The sequence below is a fragment of the Stenella coeruleoalba genome (assembly GCF_951394435.1).
Source record: "Stenella coeruleoalba genome assembly, chromosome: X".
NCBI classification, from domain to species: Eukaryota; Metazoa; Chordata; class Mammalia; order Artiodactyla; family Delphinidae; genus Stenella; species Stenella coeruleoalba.
In genome coordinates this window covers 37,834,025-37,853,936 of record NC_137152.1, presented here as the reverse complement: position 1 = coordinate 37,853,936, position 19,912 = coordinate 37,834,025, and the positions used below count along the sequence as shown (strand labels likewise).

The window sequence follows — 19,912 nt, the reverse complement described above, 5'->3', positions numbered from 1 at the left end:
GAGAAGTCTGCAATTCTAAAACACTTCTGTGGCACTGCTGGATTTTCTGATGGAAACAGGGAGTTTGAAAGTCTGTTTCTCATTAAAATTACCATAGGGTGGAATGAGCAAAACATTAGCCTAGAGCTTGGAGTTTTATCCTGCAGGCCCTGGAGTACAGGTTTTAGATGGGGGTATGATGTGATCAGATGTCCCTGTCTTGGTTGTGGAGAGAGCCCTGGAAGGAAAGATACTGGAAGCACGGAATTCAAAAAGGAGGTCCTTGCCATAGTGCTGGGGAGAACTTTCTCTTTCATTTGTTCATTGTTCCATTCAACAAAGTGTATGCCAGATAGTCTAAATATATTAATTACTTTAATCTGCATAAAAACCCTATGAGATAGGTACTATTATTATAAGCATTTTACAGATGAAAGCACTGAATGAAAGGGGAAAACATGCTCTAGACCAAAGCGATAGTAAATGGCACAGAGAGCAGACAGTGCAATGGACGGAAGGTGGGCCTGTGCCTGGTGTGTCTGAGGAAGAACACAGAGGCCAGCATGCCTTAAGTAAACCATGAGGTAAGTGATGGATCTGAGGTGAGAAAGTGAAGCACGGCCTTAACAGTGAGGCATTTGTCAAAAGCTACACTGTAGGCTTGAGCGGAACCAGGATTTAAAATGAAGTCCTGCTCTGCACAGGTTACCTGGAGCCAGTTTCCAGGTATCTGCAGTTTTATTATTCATTCTTTGTCATCTCCTCAAAATTCCTCAAGTACCCATTTGTTTTATGACTGAAGGTCTATGAGGTTAATGACAGAGAGTGCAGGATGAGTGATGGGGGTCTGTAGGGTGAAGAGTATCTGTGGGTACATGACAGGTGGTCTGTGGGGTTGAGTGATAGGATATGGGGTAAGTGATGGAAGATCTGTGGGGTAATTGGGGATCTATAGGGTGAGTGATGGGGTATGTAAGGTAAGTGATGGATTCTGCAGGGTGAGTTATGGGGAGTTTATAGGGTGGTGATAGGGGATCTGTATGGTGAGTGATGAGGCCTATGGGGTAAATGATAGGGGGTTTGTGGGGAGAGTGAGAGGGTTTGTGTGACACATGATAGGGAGTCTATGAGGTGAGTCTTGGAGTTGTACGTGATGGGAGGTCTGTTGGGGCGAGTGATGGGGTCTGTGGTGTGAGTGACAGAGGTCTGTGAGGTGAATGATGGTCTGTCTCTGGAGCAAATGAAAGGCTGTGGGGAGAGTGATGGGTATCTTAGTTGTTAATGATGGAGTATGTGGTGTGAGTGATGGGAGGGTGGTGGAGTGAGTTTTGTGGGGTCTCTGGTGTGAGTGATGGGAAGGTTAGGGTAGTGATGGGGGTCTTTGGAGTAATGAGGGGCCTGTGGAGTTAGTGATGGGATAGTTGTGGGGTACCTGATCAGGAGACAAGAGGTTGAGTAAACTGAAGAACTTGGATTTGGAAAATTCTCAGCCTATCCATATTGTAAAAAGAGAGGTGTGTTCTGGAGAGAACGCCAAGGGCGTGGGTGGATGATCACGCCTTAAAAGAGCTGACAGGTGTGATTCATGGATCTAATCAGCCATCAGAGGAATCTGTGGGGTCAGTGATGGGGATTTGTGAGGTCATAGATTCGAGGTCTACATGATGATGATGGCAGTCTATGGCTGAGAGAATGATGGTCTGTGGAATGAGTGCTGGAGGGGTCTATGGGGTCAGTCATGGGGCATCTCTGGGGTTAGTCATTAAAGATCTCTCAGCATAGGGTCAAGATCTTTATTTCCTGATTTAAAAAAATTGTCCCATCACAGACTTCCAAGGTTCTCTTGTACCTTTGTCCCAACAGCTCCTGACAGTAGCTCCACACAGCTCCTTTCTTCCCCCTGTTCACCCATCAGCCTGAGTTTGACAGATCAATTTGATTTGTCCTTCCAACCTGTGAGAGCAAGGATTGGAATCTCCTGGCAGGTGGAGAGTTCCTCAATAGCCAGTGTTCAAGCCCAGTTCATCACTCATTAGTTCTGCTTGCTCTTGGCTTTTGTGGCTTTGGTGTCCAGCATGCTCTGGGCACGAGCAAGTTGCTTTATAGAATCAAGCACGAGGATTCCGGGCAGCACCAGCCACAGGGCGTTCAAGAAGACAAAGTAAAACCAGAAGTAGAGAGGGTGGCCCAGCTCCCCATGCTGGAATCCCTCACGGTGCTCTGTCAGGAAATACAGCACATCCCCGTATATCTGACCTGTGGGAGATAGAAGGGGAAGAAGGAAAGCCTGTAAGGAGGGGGAACAATTCCAAGCCATTTTCCAAGTCATCAGAGCTCAGGATTCCCAAATTCAGAGACCTAAGTGTTCTGCAATCATATGGCTGAGGATTTCAGAAAACAGAAGTGAGATTTCCAGAAATCAGAAGCTGAGACTTTCTGAACTCAGGAGAGTTCGTATCTCTAGAGTTTAAGGAAGCTCAAAATCCTTTCATTCAAGACATCTCAGGATTCCAGGACTAGAGAGAACTCACATTTCCAGAAAGTTAACAAAGTAAGAACGTAAGAGGACTGAATCTCAGATGAAGGAAACTCAGAATCTTGCTCCTGGAGGATCCGGGGGCCTCCCACCATCATGGGTCACCTCATGTAACCGTAACCTTCATGGGAGACTTTGTGATGGAGTGGGAGGAGAAATGAACCCTCCTCGCTTGAGAATGCAGGCCAAGAGGGGCATGGCTGTTCCAGAACCTCAGGGAGTTTGTCATTCAGTCTGACTCAGCCCTGGATGGGCACATTGAGAGGTCCCACCTGCAGGGATGCCCCCACGTCTGTGGATCCCCCATCAAGCCCTCAAGCACCCAGTGTGGGCCCTCTCCTCACCCACAGAGACCACAAGCTGTAGGACAAAGCGGAGGGGCTGCTGGCGGAGAAAGGCGATCACCACCCATAGGCTGAGTGGTCCCCACAAGCAAGCTGTGATGGTCTCCATGCATATCATGAAGCTATCATTCCTGCAAGAGAAAGGATTGGGGGGCACTGGCATCACTGTGCTCTCCCCACAAGGCACCCCATTAGTGGTCCCTGACTCCCCACCCCTCCAAAACACAGGTCTCCCTTGACAGAGGCAAACACTTACAGGATGTATCGGCTGTCTCCCTTGGCATACTCTTTCCCTGAAGAAGACGAGAGACATACATGAAGAATATCATCAGGAAAAGGAACTCAGACTAACTTCCCCATGCCTCAGTTTCCTCATCTGTGAAATGGGGTAGTTGTTTGGACTCTAGGGTTAATATATGTATACAAGATAATGTGTGCAAACCTGGCACAGAACAATAAGTGTTGCTGTGATTGTCTGGTATTCAATAAATGTTTGTGGAGTAAAATGAGGCAGGTGTAAATGATGGAGTGAGGGACGTAGCCAATGAGTGAGTGACAGCGAGAGAGAGAGAGAGAGAGAGAGAGAGAGAGAGAGAGAGAGAGAGAGAGAGAGAGAAGGTGAACAGATGAGTAAATGAAAGAGTGAGAAGAGAATCAAGAAAAAGACAGATCACCCAATGTAAAAATAGGAGACTGGAATAGGCTTTTCACAAAAGAGGATTTCCAAATGGTCAGTAAACACATGAAAGCTACTCAAACTTTTGTTAGTCATTAAGGGAAAGCCAATTAAAACCATAATGAGATATCACTCACATCCACTGGAAGGACTAAAATTTAAGAAACACCTGACCATACCAAGTGTCAGTGAGGATGTGGGAAACTAGAACTCTCATATACTGCCGGTGGGAATATAAAATGGCGCAGCCATTTTTAAAATTTTTTTGGTGCAGCCATTCTTGAAAAGTTTGGCAGTTTTTCATAAAGGTAAACACACATCTACCATGTGACCCAGCCATTCCACTCCTCCATATTTACCCTAGAGAAATGAAAGCAGATCTCCACACGGAGACTTGCAGAAGAATGTTCTACCAGATTTATTCTTGAGGCCAAAAAGGAGTATTGTTTGTAACAGCAAAATATTGGTGGAAAATGCTATCAGTACTGGAAAAGTCAAATAGTTCTGTAAGTGTCCTCATTTAAAAAAAGCAAAGTTCAGAAGTGTATATAGCATGTTACCATTTACACAAAAGAAAAAATAAAAATGATGATGATGATGATAATAAGTAATATGGCATCTACTATCTGCCAAACACTGTTCTAAGTGTCTTACATATATTTGGATATGACTTATTATCCCTCTTTTATAATTGAGCAAACTGAGGCTTATGTGTGTTAATTTATGTGTAAAACCCTGAAAAGAAACATATGCAATTATTTGGGGAAACTTGGTGGATAGAACGCAGATTTTCACCGCATACCTCTTTAAATTGTTTAGTTTTGGATCCATGTGAATATATATGCAACAAAAAGTTAAATAAATTAAAAAATTTTATTTAAAATGAATGGAAAAGAGTTGGTGGGTGGGTAAACATCTAAGCCAATCCCTGCCCAGGAAATTCCCTTCCACAGCACACTGAAGAACTCAGGACTCACAGAGTTGAGACAAGATGGCTTGGTCTCCGAGAAGGTCCTCGTGGTAGAGGCTGAACCAGCCCTCAATCACCAAGTGAATGAACCCACACACTGCAAACCAGCACAGGGACAGTCTCCGCCAAGTCCCCAGTGGGATGACCGCAGCATGACCTGACAACAGCCATGTGGTCACAACTAAGACCCCAGAGATGGAGAAGAGGCCAGCCAGGAGATGCCAGGTGGGGCAGTCATTAGGCACAAAGTTGTCCAGCCTCAGGTGCCGAGGCCAGTATGGGTGCACGGGGCTGGCATTGGTGGTCATGTCTTTGTAGGCTGATGGAGGTGTGTGGATATGTAGAAAGGAGAATAAAAGGAAAGGAAAAACCTGAACAAATAGAGAGCACAGAATGAGATCATAAAATCAAATCCAACTAGTTTATTATGACAAGAAATGTAAATGGACTCAATTAACCAATTAATACAGACATGATTAAAATAATCTAATTATTTACTGTTTTAAAAAACATGACTATAAGGCCACAGAAAGACTGAAAGCTTGTTCCAGCCCTCCGGGAGCCATAGGATGCGGTAGATACAGGAACTAGAACAGGTCCCAGCCCTCATTGGTCAGTTTGCTGGGGAAGATAGGAACCAGGCCCAGTCTCTGACCTCATTGGTCACAGTCTGGTGGGCAGACACAAGAATCATACTAGGTCCCAGCCCTCATTGGTCACGCTTTGGTGGGGGAGCCACCTGATCCCCGCCCTCAGGGGTCACAGTCGGCTGGGGGAGACACAACGACCAGGTAAGGTCCCATTTGCAGGGGTCACTGTCTTGCATCATGCAACGGAAAGCTATTACCCTCCCCGTAGTCCTGGAAACTGCAGGACAGAAGAGAGAAGACTAATCAGAACGACGACCCTCAGGTTCAGTGTGTGGGATCGCCCGTCTCCTCCCGAAATTGCGCAGCCTGCGGCTAACCTGCAACAAAGAGGAGCCTTGCGCGGGGCGCTAAAGAGAAAAAGGAGGGTCAAATACAGAGACCACCAATCAGAACTAGAACCCGCTAGTTCAGCTGCCCAATGAGAAGGCGGATCTTCTGTCGTCCGGACGACCGCGCGGTAGCCGGGGGTCCTGCGCAGGCGCGTGGGGGTGGCGGGGGGGGGGTGGGACGGCGCGGGATGGGGGGGGGAAGGGTAGGGTCTTGCGCAGGCGCGCCGAGGGCTGGCCGTTTTGCAATTGAGAACTAAGGGATGGAGTGGCAGGCCAGGCGGAGGGAACTCACCCAGCAGCGCGGCTGCAGCGGCCTCTCCCACCGGCTCCGGGGTCTCTCTAGGATCGCTCGCTGGCTCCGAAATATCCCTAGTTCAAACCCAACCCCTCACAGGTTCCGCCTTACGGAACTGGCCAATGGAGGGGCTGGGAAGGAGGCCACCGCCGCTCCCAACCAATAGTAATTCTCTGTGCCGCCGACCCCGCCCTCACGCGTTGGTACCATTTTCGCTGTTGGTTGAGACCCAGTCAGGCGTGGAAGAGGCTGGGAGGGCCAAGGTTGGTGGGCGTTTTCGGCGGAAGCCAACCTGCAGCGAGTCGCGGCTTCAGTTTCCTATCCCCTTATAAATCACATCGGAAATCGGGTGTTTCTGTGCTGTTGCATCAGCATTGCGTTGTGTCCTCTCACCTTTGCCCTCATTTTCAAAGGCAGAGCAACGAAATCTTTTCCTAGACCAACCTTCAGTCCTAATCCCCGAATGGGCAAGGAAACTGTTAATACAACAGGCAGATCAATACTACACGCTGCCTCTGCCTCTCCCTCAGGCCATCTTCACCTCTCCTGACTTCAAGTCAGAAGAACCAATCAAAACCCAGGCCCTTCAGCCTTGTTGGCCAATTGGCATGGAGACCCTCAATCTCCCCCTGCCAACTCTAAAGAACCAATCAGGACTCCATAACTCTAACCCAGTGGGCGCCCAGACTAAGTCAGTATCCAGATCCAACCCAGGCCTCCTATCCAATTAGAACCCACAGCCCTCAGTCCTAAGGACCAATAAGCATCAACTCTTCATCAGTCTTTCCCTCCTCTGTCCCAGTCAGGGCAACCAAACCGAATGGGGATCCCTCAGTTTTTCTAGCCAATTAGTATCAGGCCTCCCCTACATCCAAGTATCCAATCTGTCCTGGCCCCACTCAAATCAAGCAGTGCTATCCTCAGGCTCATCATCCAATCATGAATGATAATAAACCATGAACCAATCACAACCTCCCTCTTCACGGTTTCTAGCTTCCAAACCTTTATCCATGCTGTGCCCCCTTCCTCACTCACTTCTATTCCCCACTGAGCAGTGAAGAGCGAGCCTTTTGTATACTTCCTACTTTTATTTGATAATAACAAACTGTATATAAAAAGGGTCAAGGAAGGCGGGGAGGCCCTGGATCTCCCCCTCTCTGCTTCCCCAAGCATCCCCCGCCCCTAGGCCCCAGCAGGGACCACTCCCTTCCCGCCTTGTGGTGGGGTGGGGATTGACAGGCATGGAAATGGTTGTGTGTGTGTGTGTGTGTGTGTGTGTGTGTGTGTGTGTGTGTGTGTATGGGTGTTGGGGGGTCAAGGATGGAGAGAGGGTCAAGAATTAGAGAGAGGGCCTTCCCTCATCCCCCATCAGAGCTGGCACCCTGAGGAGGGGTCTTGAGAGAGTTGTGAGGGTCCACAGATGTGCCTCAGCCTATGAGACGGTAGAAGATCCAGCATCCAAAAGTGACCCAGTGACTGGCCCAGCTGAGCTCTGACCATTTGTGGACAGTGTATGCCATGCCGTAGCCCTGTGGGAGAGAAAGCGGTGATGGTCGGTCCCACTCAGCAAGAACAAAGAAGGTCTCAGGAAAACCTACCCTTTGCTCAAGGACGTTTCTGTGACTCCACTGCAGCCCTGAGTGAGGCCCCAGAGAAGAGATTGGGTACATATGAAAGGTAGGCATATTTAGTTTTTTTCTTTTGTATTTTCTTCTCTTTCAAAAATTTAAAAAACAAGACAAGGCAATCCCACTCTCTGACCTGTACTCTCCCGTATATATAAAGAGCTCCTAGAAATTCACTTTTTAAAAAGACAAAAATTAGCAAAGGAGGTGAGTAGGCCATTTTCAGTAAAGGAAAAAAAAACCCAAATGGCTCTTAAATATACGAAAAAATACTCAGCCTCACTCATCATCTTCCTCCACTCAAACTGGCAAACATATCCATGAGGTCTGAGAGGCACTCTGTTGTCGGGGTGTCAAGCACGATCACATACTGCTGGTGGGAGGGCAAAAAGGTAACTTCTCCATTGCTGTCAAGACTAGATCCTACAGCTCTGTCTGCACCTATGTGAATCCACATGGATGTGAGGGTATTACTTGCTGCAGCACCACTTACCATAGGAAAAGAGTGGGAATCACCTGGGTGTCCACCAATAAGGGACAAACTACATTGTGTCACAATGGAAAAAATGAACGAGGACACTCTATGTCTTCATGTGGAAGGTTTTCAGGAATTATGTGAAAAAAGCAACATGCAGCACAGTGTCATTCATGTGTTACCTTTAGGGTAAAAAGCAGGGGGGAGGGAATTAAAATATATTTTTATATCTGCTTATTATGCTTCAATTTTAGAAGGATAGTTTAATAAAATGAATAAAAGTGGTTACCTGTAAGAGGGTGGGGGTAAGACGGCAGGAATAAGACTCTCCCCTGAATATCTTGAATACTGTTTGGTTTTTCAACCACGTGATATGCATTAACTTTTTTTTTTTTTTTTTTTTTTTGGTCATGCCTCGTGGCTTGAGGGATCTTAGTTCCCCGACTAGGGATTGAACCCTGGCCCCCGCAGTGAAAGCGCCGAGTCCTAACCACTGGACAGCCAGGGAATTTCCTTAAATTTTTAATTGAAAATAAAACTTTATATTATTTTATATTTTGTCATTAAAAACAATTTTTAATTTTTTATTCAGGTTGAATGTGCAAAATCTGGGTTTTGCTTCTTTTTAAATAAAATTTTTGTTTTATTTTTATTAAAACTTTAAAAATAGTTAATGCAGGGTATTCCCTGGCCGTCCAGTGGTTAGGACTCGGTGCTTTCACTGCGGGGGCCAGGGTTCAATCCCTGGTCGGGGAACTAAGATCCCGAAAGCCGCCTGGAATGGCCAAAAAAAAAAAAAAAAGAAAAAAATGAGCTGAAAGAGAAGCTAAACCGGGATCCTGCTAGTGCCATATGAATAAACATTATTTTGAAATTGTTTTTCATTTAAAAAGGAGTAAAACCTGGAACGTGCACACTCCACCTGCATAAAACTAGTATATACATTTTAATATACACTATTTTTTTTTTTTTTTTTTTGCGGTACGCGGGCCTCTCACTGTTGTGGCCTCTCCTGTTGCGGAGCACAGGCTCCGGACGCGCAGGCTCAGCAGCCATGGCTCATGGGCCCAGCCGCTCCACGGCATGTGGGATCTTCCCGGACCGGGGCACAAACCCGTGTCCCCTGCATCGGCAGGTGGACTCTCAATCACTGCACCACCAGGGAATCCCAACATACACTTTTTAAGTAGAATCCAGGATTTGCACAATCAATGTAAGTAAAACTATTTTTTTTAACAAATTAAATAAAGAAATCTTGTGAATTCTACCTAAATAAAAATATGATGAAATAATTAACTTTTAAAAAAGTAAAACCTGGATTTTGCACTCCATCTCTAGAAAATAAATTTTATAAGTAAAATAAATGTATTTTGCACACTTCACCCAAGTAAAAGACCCAACAGTATGAATCAACCAGAGGGACAAGGGGACAGAAGGACGGTAGAGCAGTGGCTACACAAGCTGGAGACAGATGACACAAGGTTCCCATGCCTTGGCCTCCCCACCTTTGTCCTCATGGTTCCCATGAATAGGTAGCATATCCCTGGGTAACCCTGAGCCCAGGGCCCCACCTCACCTGCTCCTCTGTGGTGTCGTCCACATCAACATCGAACAGGGAGCCCAGGTAGGCCAGGTGGAAGATGGCCAGGGCCCCAAAGAGCAGGTTTAAGGCTCGCACCCCCAGGCCCTGTGGGGGACAGATGGATATGCTTGGCAGCTGGACCTAATCACCATCCCCCAGCCCCACTTGGGCAGGGGCACACAGGGAAATGCACAAGGCACAGGAATGAGGATGTCCAGGGCACCCACCCCCAGGGTAGGAAAGAGATGGTTCTGATCCTCCTATGGGAGCTCAAGGGGTATCCAAGGATGAGGGTACTGTTAGCATGAGAGCGTCCAGGTTGGGGGAGATGTGAGTATTCAGGCAGAGGAGGAAAAATGGTGGGTAGGGCTTTGAGTTGGGGGTTTATGGTGATAAACATTGGTTGTCGGGTGGGAGGAAAATCTGAAATTCTCCATACTTCTTGTTGCAAAAAGAATGAGAAAAAAAAAGACTCAAACGAAAGCAAATCCCCACTGTGACCTACAGGACCCACCTCTCCCTGTCTCACTCACTCTGCTCAAGCCATACCGGCCTCCTCGCTGTTCCTCAAATATTCCAGGCCCTCTCCCATCTCAGGGCCTTTACACTGTTGTTGACTTTGCCTGGAATGCTTCCCTCCCTCACCTCCTTCAGTTAAAGAACTCAAAAGTCACCTCCCCATTTAACCTTGAAACCACTCAGCCCCTGATACTTCCCTTTCTCTTTCTCTTATGTATTTTCTCCTTGGCACTAATCACAGTCTAACAAACTATTATACTTTACTTATTTTTTATTTACTGTCTTCCCTGTTAAAATGTTTGTCCCAGAGGGCTGGGACTTTGGTCTGTTTTGTTCACCACTGTGTCTCCAGCACCTTGAACAATGCCTGATACCAGCAGGTGCTCAACAGATGTTCACTGGGGAAAATAAACGCTAGGTGGGTATATAGCAGTTGCTTGATAATGTTCGTTAGATAAATGGATGCCAGTGAATAGAGATGAGGTTATGGGGGTGGATCGGGCACTGGAAGAGGAAGCTGGGCACCCTGAGACAGATATAAGATGGAGACAGAAGTAATTTTTGAGGGGGAGAGTTGGACAAAAGGCTGCCTAGGCTGAACCCTCACCAAGCGATGCTGGTGTGAACAGTCTGCTGGGCACCGTTTCGACAAGATGCAGGCACTGAGGATCCGAGCCAGGCGCTTTCGGAGGACTAGGGCAGATGCGGGGTGGGGGTGGGGGCAGAGGTAAGGGCGTCAGGTTAGCCTCAGGGGACAGTGGTTCCAGCCCGCCACCAACCTTCCATCCCATCTACTGGGCTGGGTTCCGCCCTCACCGTGCTCCACATAAGTGATAAACGCCAGGGACAGCAGCACCGCAGCCAGGTGGAAGCTGAAGCCCTGGGGTGGGGGTGGGGGGCAATGAGGTGAGTGAGGAGGAGGCCCTACCACCCCCATCCAGCTACCACCCTGGTCCCGCTCCGCCCTGCTCACGTGCAGGAGGGCGCTGGCTGCATAGGTGACCAGCACAGCTGAGAAGGTCCCCAGGCGGAGAGCATTCTTGAAAACATCTGCAGGGGGGAGATGTGGGGCAAGTGTCTCCTGAGATTCCCCCCTGCCCTTCCTGGAGGGCCATAGGGCAGGGTGAGGATACCCACAACCTCTTGGGGCCCCCAGGATGAAGTCTCTTTATAATGGCCTCCAACTTCACATTGTCTAAAAGTTAGCTCCTGATCTTCCCTCCCAACCTGCTCCTCCTATAGTCTTTCCCAAGTGCAGCCAGTGTCAACTACACCCTTCCAGTTCCTCAGGACAAAAGCCTCACTATCACCCTTGATCTGCCCCCCACCCCCAACGCCCATAACCAAACTCAGCAAATCCTGTCAGTTCTATCTTCAGAGTTTATCCAGAATCTGACCTCTCCTCCCCATTTCCACTCTGCCCTCCCCGACTCCCTGTCTGTCCTCACAGTAGCCAGAGGGTCCTGGTACAACCTAAGTCAGCCCATGGCCCTCCTCTGCTCAGAACCCTGCTCTGAGATCTCTCTCAGAGAAAAAGCCAAAGTCCTCCCCGTGGCCAGAGAGGCCCTACAGAACCAGGCCCTGTCACCTCTCCGAACTCACCTCCTGCCACTGGTCCCCTCGCTCACTCTGATCCCACCACACTGGTCTCCTCACTGTTTTTCAAATGTGCCAGGTATGCTCCTGCCTCAGGGCCTTTGCACTTGCTGTTCCTTCCATGTGTTAAATTCCTCCCCTACATGTTTGCATTGATTGCTCTCTCACCTCCTTCAGGTCTTTGCTCAAACGTTAGCTCCTCAGTGAGACTTGCTCTGGATGATGTATTTAAAATTGCATCCACCCCTACTCACACACTCCTAAGACTCCCAGGTCATCTTTACCTGCTTTCTTTATTTTTTACCATAGCACTTATCACTACCTGAACTATTGTGTATTTTCTTTTTATTATACTGCTACCCCCACAAAAATGTCAACTCCACAAGGGCAGGAATTTGGGAGATTTTTTGGTCCCTACTATCTTCAGCTTGTTGTATGAATGTGTGAAAGGGGTGTGGGTTGAGGACTGCCAACTCTCTTGGAGTGGTGACTCACAGTTATTTAGCCAATAAGACATGGGCAGGTTCCAGCTTGTGACAACTTCCACCATGGACCGCGGCAGCTCCACGTTCAGTGGCTTAGAGACCGTCAGGTCCCTATGGGCAAAAGAGACACGCAAACTCATTTGGGATTTCAACCCACCTGATGGCCACACTTTTGTTCTTGGCTGTTCCCTCCCCCAGGAACACCCCCCTCCTCCCTGCAGCTCCTCTAGGCAGCACCCTGTGGGAGATGGGGCTCCCCAGCCCTCCCCACCATTCCAGGTGATCCTTCTCCTCGGTGAAGCCAGCCCCTGCCAACGTGGCCGTGGCCTCGGACAGAAAGCCCACAAAATAGTTGCTGAAGTGGAAGGAGACAGCACTCTCATAGGCTCGCAGCCACCTGCAGGAAAGGAGCCAGGGAGAGAGAGGCATCACGCCCAGGCCCCAGCGTGACACCCCACCATGTGCCAGCATCCCTGGCCCCTCTGTAGACTCACCTTACCATGGTGCCCCTAGGGGTCAGGAAGGCAGCAGAGAAGAAAGGAAAGAGAGTCAGAGAGGCCCTGGAGGCTGGCCTGAGTTGTTCATCAACAAGACAGACAAATATGGCGGCAAAAGAGGTGCGCTGTGATAGTCCCACACATCTATCCATCCATACACCATCAGTTAGTTTCAGGCAGCGCAAATGGATGTGTGAGCTGCCCTATAATATGACACGGTCCCGCAGCTTCACGTGGCCAGACATCCAGACCCAGGGACTGTTAGAGGCTGACCTCACAGCCACAAGGCCAGACACACATACTATCAGACTCCAAGCTCTCTGACCTGATTCGGTGACCATAAGATACCCAGAAGTCCTTTAGTTAGGCACAGAGACCATCAAGCACCCTGTTACGCATGCACACACAATTCTGTACTCAGATAGTCATCCTGTCAGTTGTACAGTCAGACACGGTCAAAGACAAGCAGCGTCTTACACTGGAAAAAGCATAGGTTCTGGATTCAGGCCTGGGATTAGTGCCTGGCTGCTTAGTTGGGTGACACTGGGCAAGTCATTCCACCCTTCAGAGCCTCATTCAGCATCAGACACAATCAGCGGCCAGTGAGTAGGGGAGAAGGTCATACAGTCAAATAGCTGGATGAAATCCTAGTCACACCCGGGGTGGAAGGTCGGTTCTGCCCCTCAGCTAGACAATACCAAGGAGCCAGAGAAGGCAGACCCACAGGCAGAATCCATCACAGACATGCGCACGACACGCGACAGTCAGACCCATTCCCAGCCAGGGTTACAGACGAGCCAGATTTATCCTATCCAGTGACAGCCACATACTCCCATCATGGACAACCGCCCAGCCAGACAGCCAGAACTCCAGTCCCACACAGGAGTCCCTGGCTGATAGGTAAACAACCTATACAAACCCCTAGCTAGAGTCACAGACAGGTCAGTGTCACCAACCAACACATACTTGTGGCACTGCAGTCACATAACTTGCTTCTGATGGTGAAATAGCAGAACAGATGGACAGCCAGGCACAGTATGTGACGGAGTATCCATTGTACACGGAGTCATAGGGCCAATCTTGGTCAAACCACAGCCACAGACACTCAGTCTCTGTCTAGTCACCGGGTGGATGGTCAGACAGTCTCAGACTCACAGAACCAATCAGTCACAGACTGTGCACCCACCCCCATTCAGCCCCACTCGCCCTCAGCACCTGCCCTCATTTACCTGGCTTTGCGTTTCTTGCTGTAGTAACAGAAGACAGACAGAAGCATTAAGAGACAACTCAGAGCTGGGGAGACCCCAGGTCCCTCCCCAACCCCCTCACTGCTGGGCAGAGGCCTCGAAGGCTGTGCTCACTTGCGAAGGAGGCGGTCACCATCAAGGGGGATGAAGTACGGGAAGAGGTAGGGGCCCACACAGGTGGACAGCACAAGGCACAGCAGGGCCAGCGCCAGACTCCGGGCCACCTTCTGCAGCCATCGGCGGCTCTGTGGGGATCAAGGCTCCATGAACACTGCCCCATGGTGGCTTCCCATGGTCCCTGCCCACCTGTCCACCCAGGACCTCACCAGCGGGCGGCCTTGGACGGCCTGTAGGTAGCTGTGGAAGGATATCCAGGGCCCAAAGACGATGGTGCCCACGAAGTAGAGGTAGCCCATGAACTCCACGGGCGAGGGCACTGCACCCACCTCACCCCGGTCCAGGTCGAAGCCCAGAGACACCGCCTTCATGGCTACAATCATCTGGGCCCCTAGGTGTGGTGCCCATGGTCAAGTGGATGAGCAGAGAGCAGGTCATCATGAGGTACGGGGAACACCAGGTGAGAGGTGGTAAGAAAGAAGAGCAAGTGTGGAGAGGTGGGCATGGGGCCAGACAGGCAGCTGAGCAGGTAGGCCCAGGACTGGCAGATGTCTTGACTCAAGAGAGTCAGGCATGGACATGAGATGGGACAGACAGATGGGGAAGAGACACGGTAGAGAGAAACACAGATGTAAGGGGAATCTAAGGGCTGCGTGTCCAGTGGGCTAGGCAGATGAGGGAGAAAAGCGGGGAAGGAAAGACAGGGTGGGGGGAGTTAGGAGATGTGGAGTGGTGCTGGAGGGCTGGGGCAGGGGAGAGGGCCAGGGCTGCCTACCTCTCATCTTGTGCCATGTCACGGTGTCCACCATGTGCATCTCACTGAGGAAAAAGGTGGTGGTCTTGGCCCTGTGACTCCTCTGGCCTCAGATACCACAAAGGGGGGAAACCAAGGTGCAGAGAGGGTATACCCTTCCCTGCCCTGCACAACCTCATGGAGGAATAGTTCTCCAGGGCTCCCTCCTCCAGGGGGAGCTCAAGTCCAGCCTGTTCTGTGTAGCCTTCGGAAAGAACAAGTCTCCCAGATTTCCATCCCCTCCAGAAACACCCCACGTCCTCCCTGTCCTGGACAGCCTCAGGAGGGGCGGCCTGGGGATCCCCCCGCCCTTCTGCGGACAGCGTGGGGATGAGGACATACACCCATACCCCATGAGTAGGTAGATGAGGATGGTGACGGAGAGGAAGACGCCACGATGGGAGGAATGTCGGCAGAGGAACAGCACGAGGTAGCACAGGAGGCTGAGCAGTACGACCCAAACCATGTGCAGCTGGAAGAAGTGGTAGAGGCTGAAGAACCCGCCTGCCACGGTGCTTGCATGCTTCAGGTAGGATGGCAACCCTTTGGGTGAGAGAAAGAGAGGACAAGAAAGGGAATTAGAGCAGGGCTGGTAGAAGGGCAGCCTGGGCAGAGGACGTAGCTCAGGCAAAGGCTTAGAGGTTGGAACGTGGTGGGATTGCAGGGGGCCCAAAGCAGGTGTTGGGGAGCTGGGGAGGTGGCAGGGCTTGGGTTTAAAGAAAAGAGACATCTATAAAGGTCACTTTGGGAATCCTGGAGGAAATTTGAATAACTTATATTGAATAATATTATGGCATCAAGATTAAATTTCCTGAGGGGTGATGGTTGAGGCTCTGGCTGTGGGGGGAAGATGTCTTTGTTCTTGGGGGACACACGCAAGAGGATTTGGGATGAAGTGTCAGCACGTTATTCAAGTGATTCAGGAAGATGATAGATAGATAGATAGGCAGATGGACGGATGGATAGGTAGGTAGATAGATAGGTAGATAGAGCAAGCTAATGTGGCAAGATGTTGACAGTTGGAGAATCAGGTGATGCATATATGGGTGTTCATTGTACTATTCTTTCAACTTAGCTTTTCAGTAACTTTGAAACTTTTCAAAGTGATAAACCTGGGGAAAAAATAAAACATCCATTTAAAATAAAAGAACAAGAAAAAAGAAAGTGTAGAACTTCTGAATCTCAGATTTCCAAAATTCTCAGCATCCCATGGGGATCTCGGGCACTTGGGATCTCGTTGTTTGAATATAGGCTTGCCACGATTTGTGGAAACATTCCAGAATCCTAGAATCCAGAGATTTTATCATGCCTTGATTCCAGAAATCCAGAATGCCAGCATTTTGGAAGCCTGGAATGTGAGAATTTCAACTTGTCAGAATCCCCAAACCCCATAACACGGCACTTTGGGATACATGGTACTTTCCATAACCCTGTGACATCAGCATTTCAGAATCTTATAACCTTGGGATGCAGGCATTTCAGGATCCCAAGATTCAAGAACCTCAGCTTTCAACAGTCCCAGAACCCAGGGATACGGAAAGGTATGGCTTGGCATGGCAGGATGTGGCTTGGTGTGGTGTAGCATGGGGTGGCTGGGTTAGTGGGACGTGGTGTGGTAGAATGGCGCTTAGCCTGGTGGGCTGTGGTAGGCTGGACGTGTACGAGCCTGGCTTGGCTTGGCAAGATGTGGCAGGATAAAGTGGGGCTTGGTACGGATGAACGTGGCAGGTGTGATTTGGCCTGGCGTGGTGGCCCATGGTGTGGCAGGCACTTACCAAGCCTCCACAGGAGGCGGCAGGCGAGGCAGATGGCAAGGAGCAGCCAGATCTGGTCAAGGCCCTGCTGGGCAGTAGGCAGGAGACAGCCCTGCAGCAGCTGCTGGAAAAATTCCTGGCGGCTGAAGGTGGCCATTGTGGACCCCCACGGATGGATGGACTGATGGATAGACCTGCCAAAGGGGGGACATAGAAGGAGCTTAGTTGGGATGTCCACGGGGCAGACGATGCTCAAGAGATGGACTTGAGCACTCACATTTCAGTCTGGGGCTGTCCAACCCTTGTAGAGACAGGGTACTGGGGGGCTGAGGGAAGGTGTGAGTGTCAGGTACATCAGATTGAGCCGCCAGCTGTGTGTGTGGGGGTGTTCTGGGTGCACACACACAGCCCATGACCTGCGGTGAATGAAGGACCTGTGTTTCTTGTATGCTGGGAAGAGTCCGGGTCCGATAGTGATTGAATGGTGTACATTGTAGGCCTGTATATCAAATTGGGGGGCTCCCTGGTTTCCGAGGTAGAGTCACTCAGTGTGGAGGGCAGAGAGGGAGATCCTGTGACACTTGGGGGCCGTGAGCATCTCTACTTGAACGGATGTGGGGGGTGTCCTGTATCCCCCGCGCGCCCCATCCCACCCCCACCCGGCCTCTCCCGGCCGCCAACAAAGCCCTGCCCAGGCCCGGGGGCTGCAGGGAGGTGGAGGTGGTGGAAAGGGACACAGCAGAAGGGAGAGTTGGAAAGGTGATGGAGAGGGGGCCCTAGCACACGCGCTGCAGACCCGCAAGGGGAGGCCGGCTCAGGATGCGAGCGGGAGAGCCGCACGTGCACTACCGGCGACCTACCTGGCAGTAAGAAAGCTGCGGTCCAGGGGGCCGGGGACGTACAGCCGCCGCCACCGTCGCCGCCTCCTCCGGGCAGCCTCCCCCGCAGGCCGCAAGGCCGGGACCAGCTGCGGCTCCCAGGGCAGCGCGGAGAGCGGGCCCTTTAAATCCCGGGGAGGCCCGGCCGGCCCGCTCGGCCAATAAGAGGACAGGAGCGGGGCGGGGACGGAGGAGGAGGGGAGCGGGAGGATTGAGGGAAGGAGGAGCGGGAGGTTGAGAGGAGCCGGGCGCGGGAGGACGTCGGCGCGTGGAACGTTGGATCCCGCACCTTTCCGACCTCTTGGTGTGCCAGTCCCTGAAGGGTCGCGTCGGGAGGTCTTCTGGCCGTCCAAGAACAAACTGTCCAAACGCCAAATTCCTAATCCTTGGAAGCCGAGATGGGAAAGATGGGGGAGGGAGGAGAGAAAGTCCGTTTCCCCAGCCATCAGCTTCGCCCCCGAAACTGCCCACCCGCGCACGTCTTCGTGTCACTGTTGTGCCCCCTTTTCACAGATGGGAGAATAAACCGAGGTCTCTCCTTTCCCATCCTTTGAAGGAGCTGTGGGAATTTCCAACCCTTTCCAGCACCAGGGACCGGCCAGAAACACCAGTACTGACTGTCACCTAGGAGCAAGAATTAGGCGCCTGTGCTTTCCCCTAGGGACTCCTTCCGGAGGCTAGTACGGAGCACCGATTGGGAGCTTTTATAAAGCACTTACAGCGTCCCCAACGATGGTTTGTATTGGGCCCTATCTGCACCAACTCTGAGGATTTATGCAGCACTTGCTGTCTGTCTACCCTACCCTGCAGTGTCTGGACACTCCGCTCTGTCCCTAGGCTGATGAAGGGCCTTTTTCCAAAGGAGCACTTATTGGGCACGGACTGCATACTTACTTAGCTATCAGGTGGAAGGGAGAAGGAAGCCAAGGTCAAGCTGGACCCCACCCTGACCTGAGGAGCTAAGGAAAACAGGTTCTAATCAGATTAGTGCCTGCCTGTATGGAGCTGGGCAAGCCATGCCCACTCCCCGGGCTTCAGTGTCCCTTTCTGTTAAACAAAAGAGTGGGATTAGCAGTTCTTTGCTTGGAAATACCAATGGCAATTGAAGAGAAATGCATGTCTCCTCTCTTTAAAAAAATGTTAACATGAAGTTAGATGGAGTTTTACCTCATAAATGAATATGCATATATTACAAATGAAAAATATTTAACAGTTGACCCTTGAACAACGCAGGTTTGAACTGCACAATCCACTGATAGGTGGATACTTTTCAATAGTAAATACTACGGTACTACACAGTCCTTGTTTGGTTGATTTCTGGGATGCAGAGGAACTGTGGGTATGGAGGGCCGGCTATGAATTATACACGGATTGAGACCCTCCCCAGTTGTTCAGTGGTCAACTGTAATGGATAATTACATAGGCCAGATGCACAAATATTAATTCCTTTCCTTAACAGCAGAATACAGGCCATACATTTTATGACTTAGACTTCATTCTAATTTTTTCCTCAGTTTTCAAACATACTCAAATCGAGTCAACAATGACCCACAGCACAAGCAAGAAATATTTCCTTTGGTTGCAAGACCTGGCATTTAAAACTGGAAGATCCTCACTATGTGTACCCTGAGCTTCACAGACTTGATTGTTTCCATCTAGTCTTCTGATGTGTGTGACAAAGAACTAGTCTCTAGATTCTAGGACATATAAAGGGCATCTACAAATCAATAAGAAAAGGACAAACAATACACTAGAAAATGGACAGTAGACATGAATAGGTAATCCACGGCAGAAGTCACCTGAAATGGCCAATATGTATAATATATGAAAAGATAACTCAATCTCTTTATCAGGGAAATGCAAAATTAAAACAACAGATATGATTTCATATCTACTAGGTGTGATGTTTCATATTTTTACCGCTGGAGCTTAGTAGAGAGTGGGCACTCAATAAATATCTGTCAGACTTTATAGCCTTTGTAGTCATTCTGGGTTATAGATTCTAGGACATTTTAAATGGTCTCCCTATAATTAAAGATGAAAATTAAGACAAAGAGATCCCATTCTTTGCTTATTAGATTGACAAAAAAAAATTGCCAAGCCTCAGAATAATGTTTTCTCTCTCTCATTTTGTCTCTCTTTTTCTCTCAGTATATCTCTATCTATCTATAATTTTTTCTAAAGTATTTGATCGTAGTTGCAAGTGTGATGCCCTTTCAATGAAATACTTCAGTATAAAATTTCTAAGAACAAGGATATTTTCTTACGTTCCTGCCAGCAGAGTATGAGGGTTCCAATTTCTCCACATCTTCACAAACACTTTGTTATCTGATTCTAGCCATCCTAGTGGGTGTGCCAATACTGTCCTTTTATAGGAAAAGGAAATCCTAGGTCACGAGCTGCATTCCTTTATCAGGTCTTTTTGGTCTCTTTCAATCTGGAACAATGTCTCCATCTTCCATTAACTTTCGCGATCTTGATGTTTTCGAAGAGCACAGGTCAGTGCTTTGGAAGAATGTCCTTAAATTTGGGTTTATCTGATGTTTCCTCAAGATTAGATTTGGA

The 19,912-nt window shown here is 49.4% G+C and overlaps 2 protein-coding genes across 4 annotated transcripts; both read right to left on the bottom strand.

Annotated features, from left to right (window-relative positions):
* Positions 1 to 1,765: 1,765 nt before the first annotated feature.
* Positions 1,766 to 6,086, bottom strand: EBP (EBP cholestenol delta-isomerase). Of its 2 annotated transcripts, none has more exons than XM_079910196.1 (5): positions 5,777 to 6,086; positions 4,513 to 4,876; positions 3,116 to 3,152; positions 2,860 to 2,990; positions 1,766 to 2,235 (listed from the first exon to the last, which is right to left on the bottom strand). In XM_079910196.1, exons 2-5 carry the CDS (start codon positions 4,811 to 4,813, stop codon positions 2,012 to 2,014), a joined length of 693 nt encoding a protein of 230 aa, XP_079766322.1. In that variant the 5' UTR covers positions 4,814 to 4,876; positions 5,777 to 6,086; the 3' UTR covers positions 1,766 to 2,011. The 2 variants fall into 2 exon arrangements, with proteins under 2 accessions (XP_079766322.1, XP_079766323.1); XM_079910197.1 differs by lacking the exon at positions 5,777 to 6,086 and adding an exon at positions 5,353 to 5,488.
* Positions 6,087 to 6,350: 264 nt separating this feature from the next.
* Positions 6,351 to 17,423, bottom strand: PORCN (porcupine O-acyltransferase). Of its 2 annotated transcripts, XM_079910194.1 has the most exons (14): positions 17,330 to 17,423; positions 16,491 to 16,663; positions 15,066 to 15,258; positions 14,698 to 14,741; positions 14,132 to 14,313; positions 13,920 to 14,050; positions 13,788 to 13,805; positions 12,333 to 12,458; positions 12,072 to 12,172; positions 10,954 to 11,030; positions 10,797 to 10,860; positions 10,588 to 10,673; positions 9,456 to 9,566; positions 6,351 to 7,308 (listed from the first exon to the last, which is right to left on the bottom strand). In XM_079910194.1, exons 2-14 carry the CDS (start codon positions 16,624 to 16,626, stop codon positions 7,207 to 7,209), a joined length of 1,371 nt encoding a protein of 456 aa, XP_079766320.1. In that variant the 5' UTR covers positions 16,627 to 16,663; positions 17,330 to 17,423; the 3' UTR covers positions 6,351 to 7,206. The 2 variants fall into 2 exon arrangements, with proteins under 2 accessions (XP_079766320.1, XP_079766321.1); XM_079910195.1 differs by lacking the exon at positions 13,788 to 13,805.
* Between the last annotated feature and the right edge of the window lie 2,489 nt (positions 17,424 to 19,912).

Bases quoted from the DNA above. Each gene is read 5' to 3' on its own strand.
- EBP (XM_079910196.1), bottom strand. From the start codon at position 4,813: ATGACCACCAATGCCAGCCCCGTGCACCCATACTGGCCTCGGCACCTG. The intron at 2,991-3,115 runs GTAAGTGTTTGC...TTTCTCTTGCAG, and splicing joins GGAGACAGCCGATACATCCT to GAATGATAGCTTCATGATAT. The intron at 2,236-2,859 runs GTGAGGAGAGGG...TATCTCCCACAG, and splicing joins ACAGCTTGTGGTCTCTGTGG to GTCAGATATACGGGGATGTG.
- PORCN (XM_079910194.1), bottom strand. From the start codon at position 16,626: ATGGCCACCTTCAGCCGCCAGGAATTTTTCCAGCAGCTGCTGCAGGGC. The intron at 14,051-14,131 runs GTGAGGTCCTGG...TGATCCCCACAG, and splicing joins CCGTCCAAGGCCGCCCGCTG to AGCCGCCGATGGCTGCAGAA. The intron at 9,567-10,587 runs GTGAGGGTTCAG...TGTCCCCCACAG, and splicing joins GTTCACACCAGCATCGCTTG to GGCCTGGGGGTGCGAGCCTT.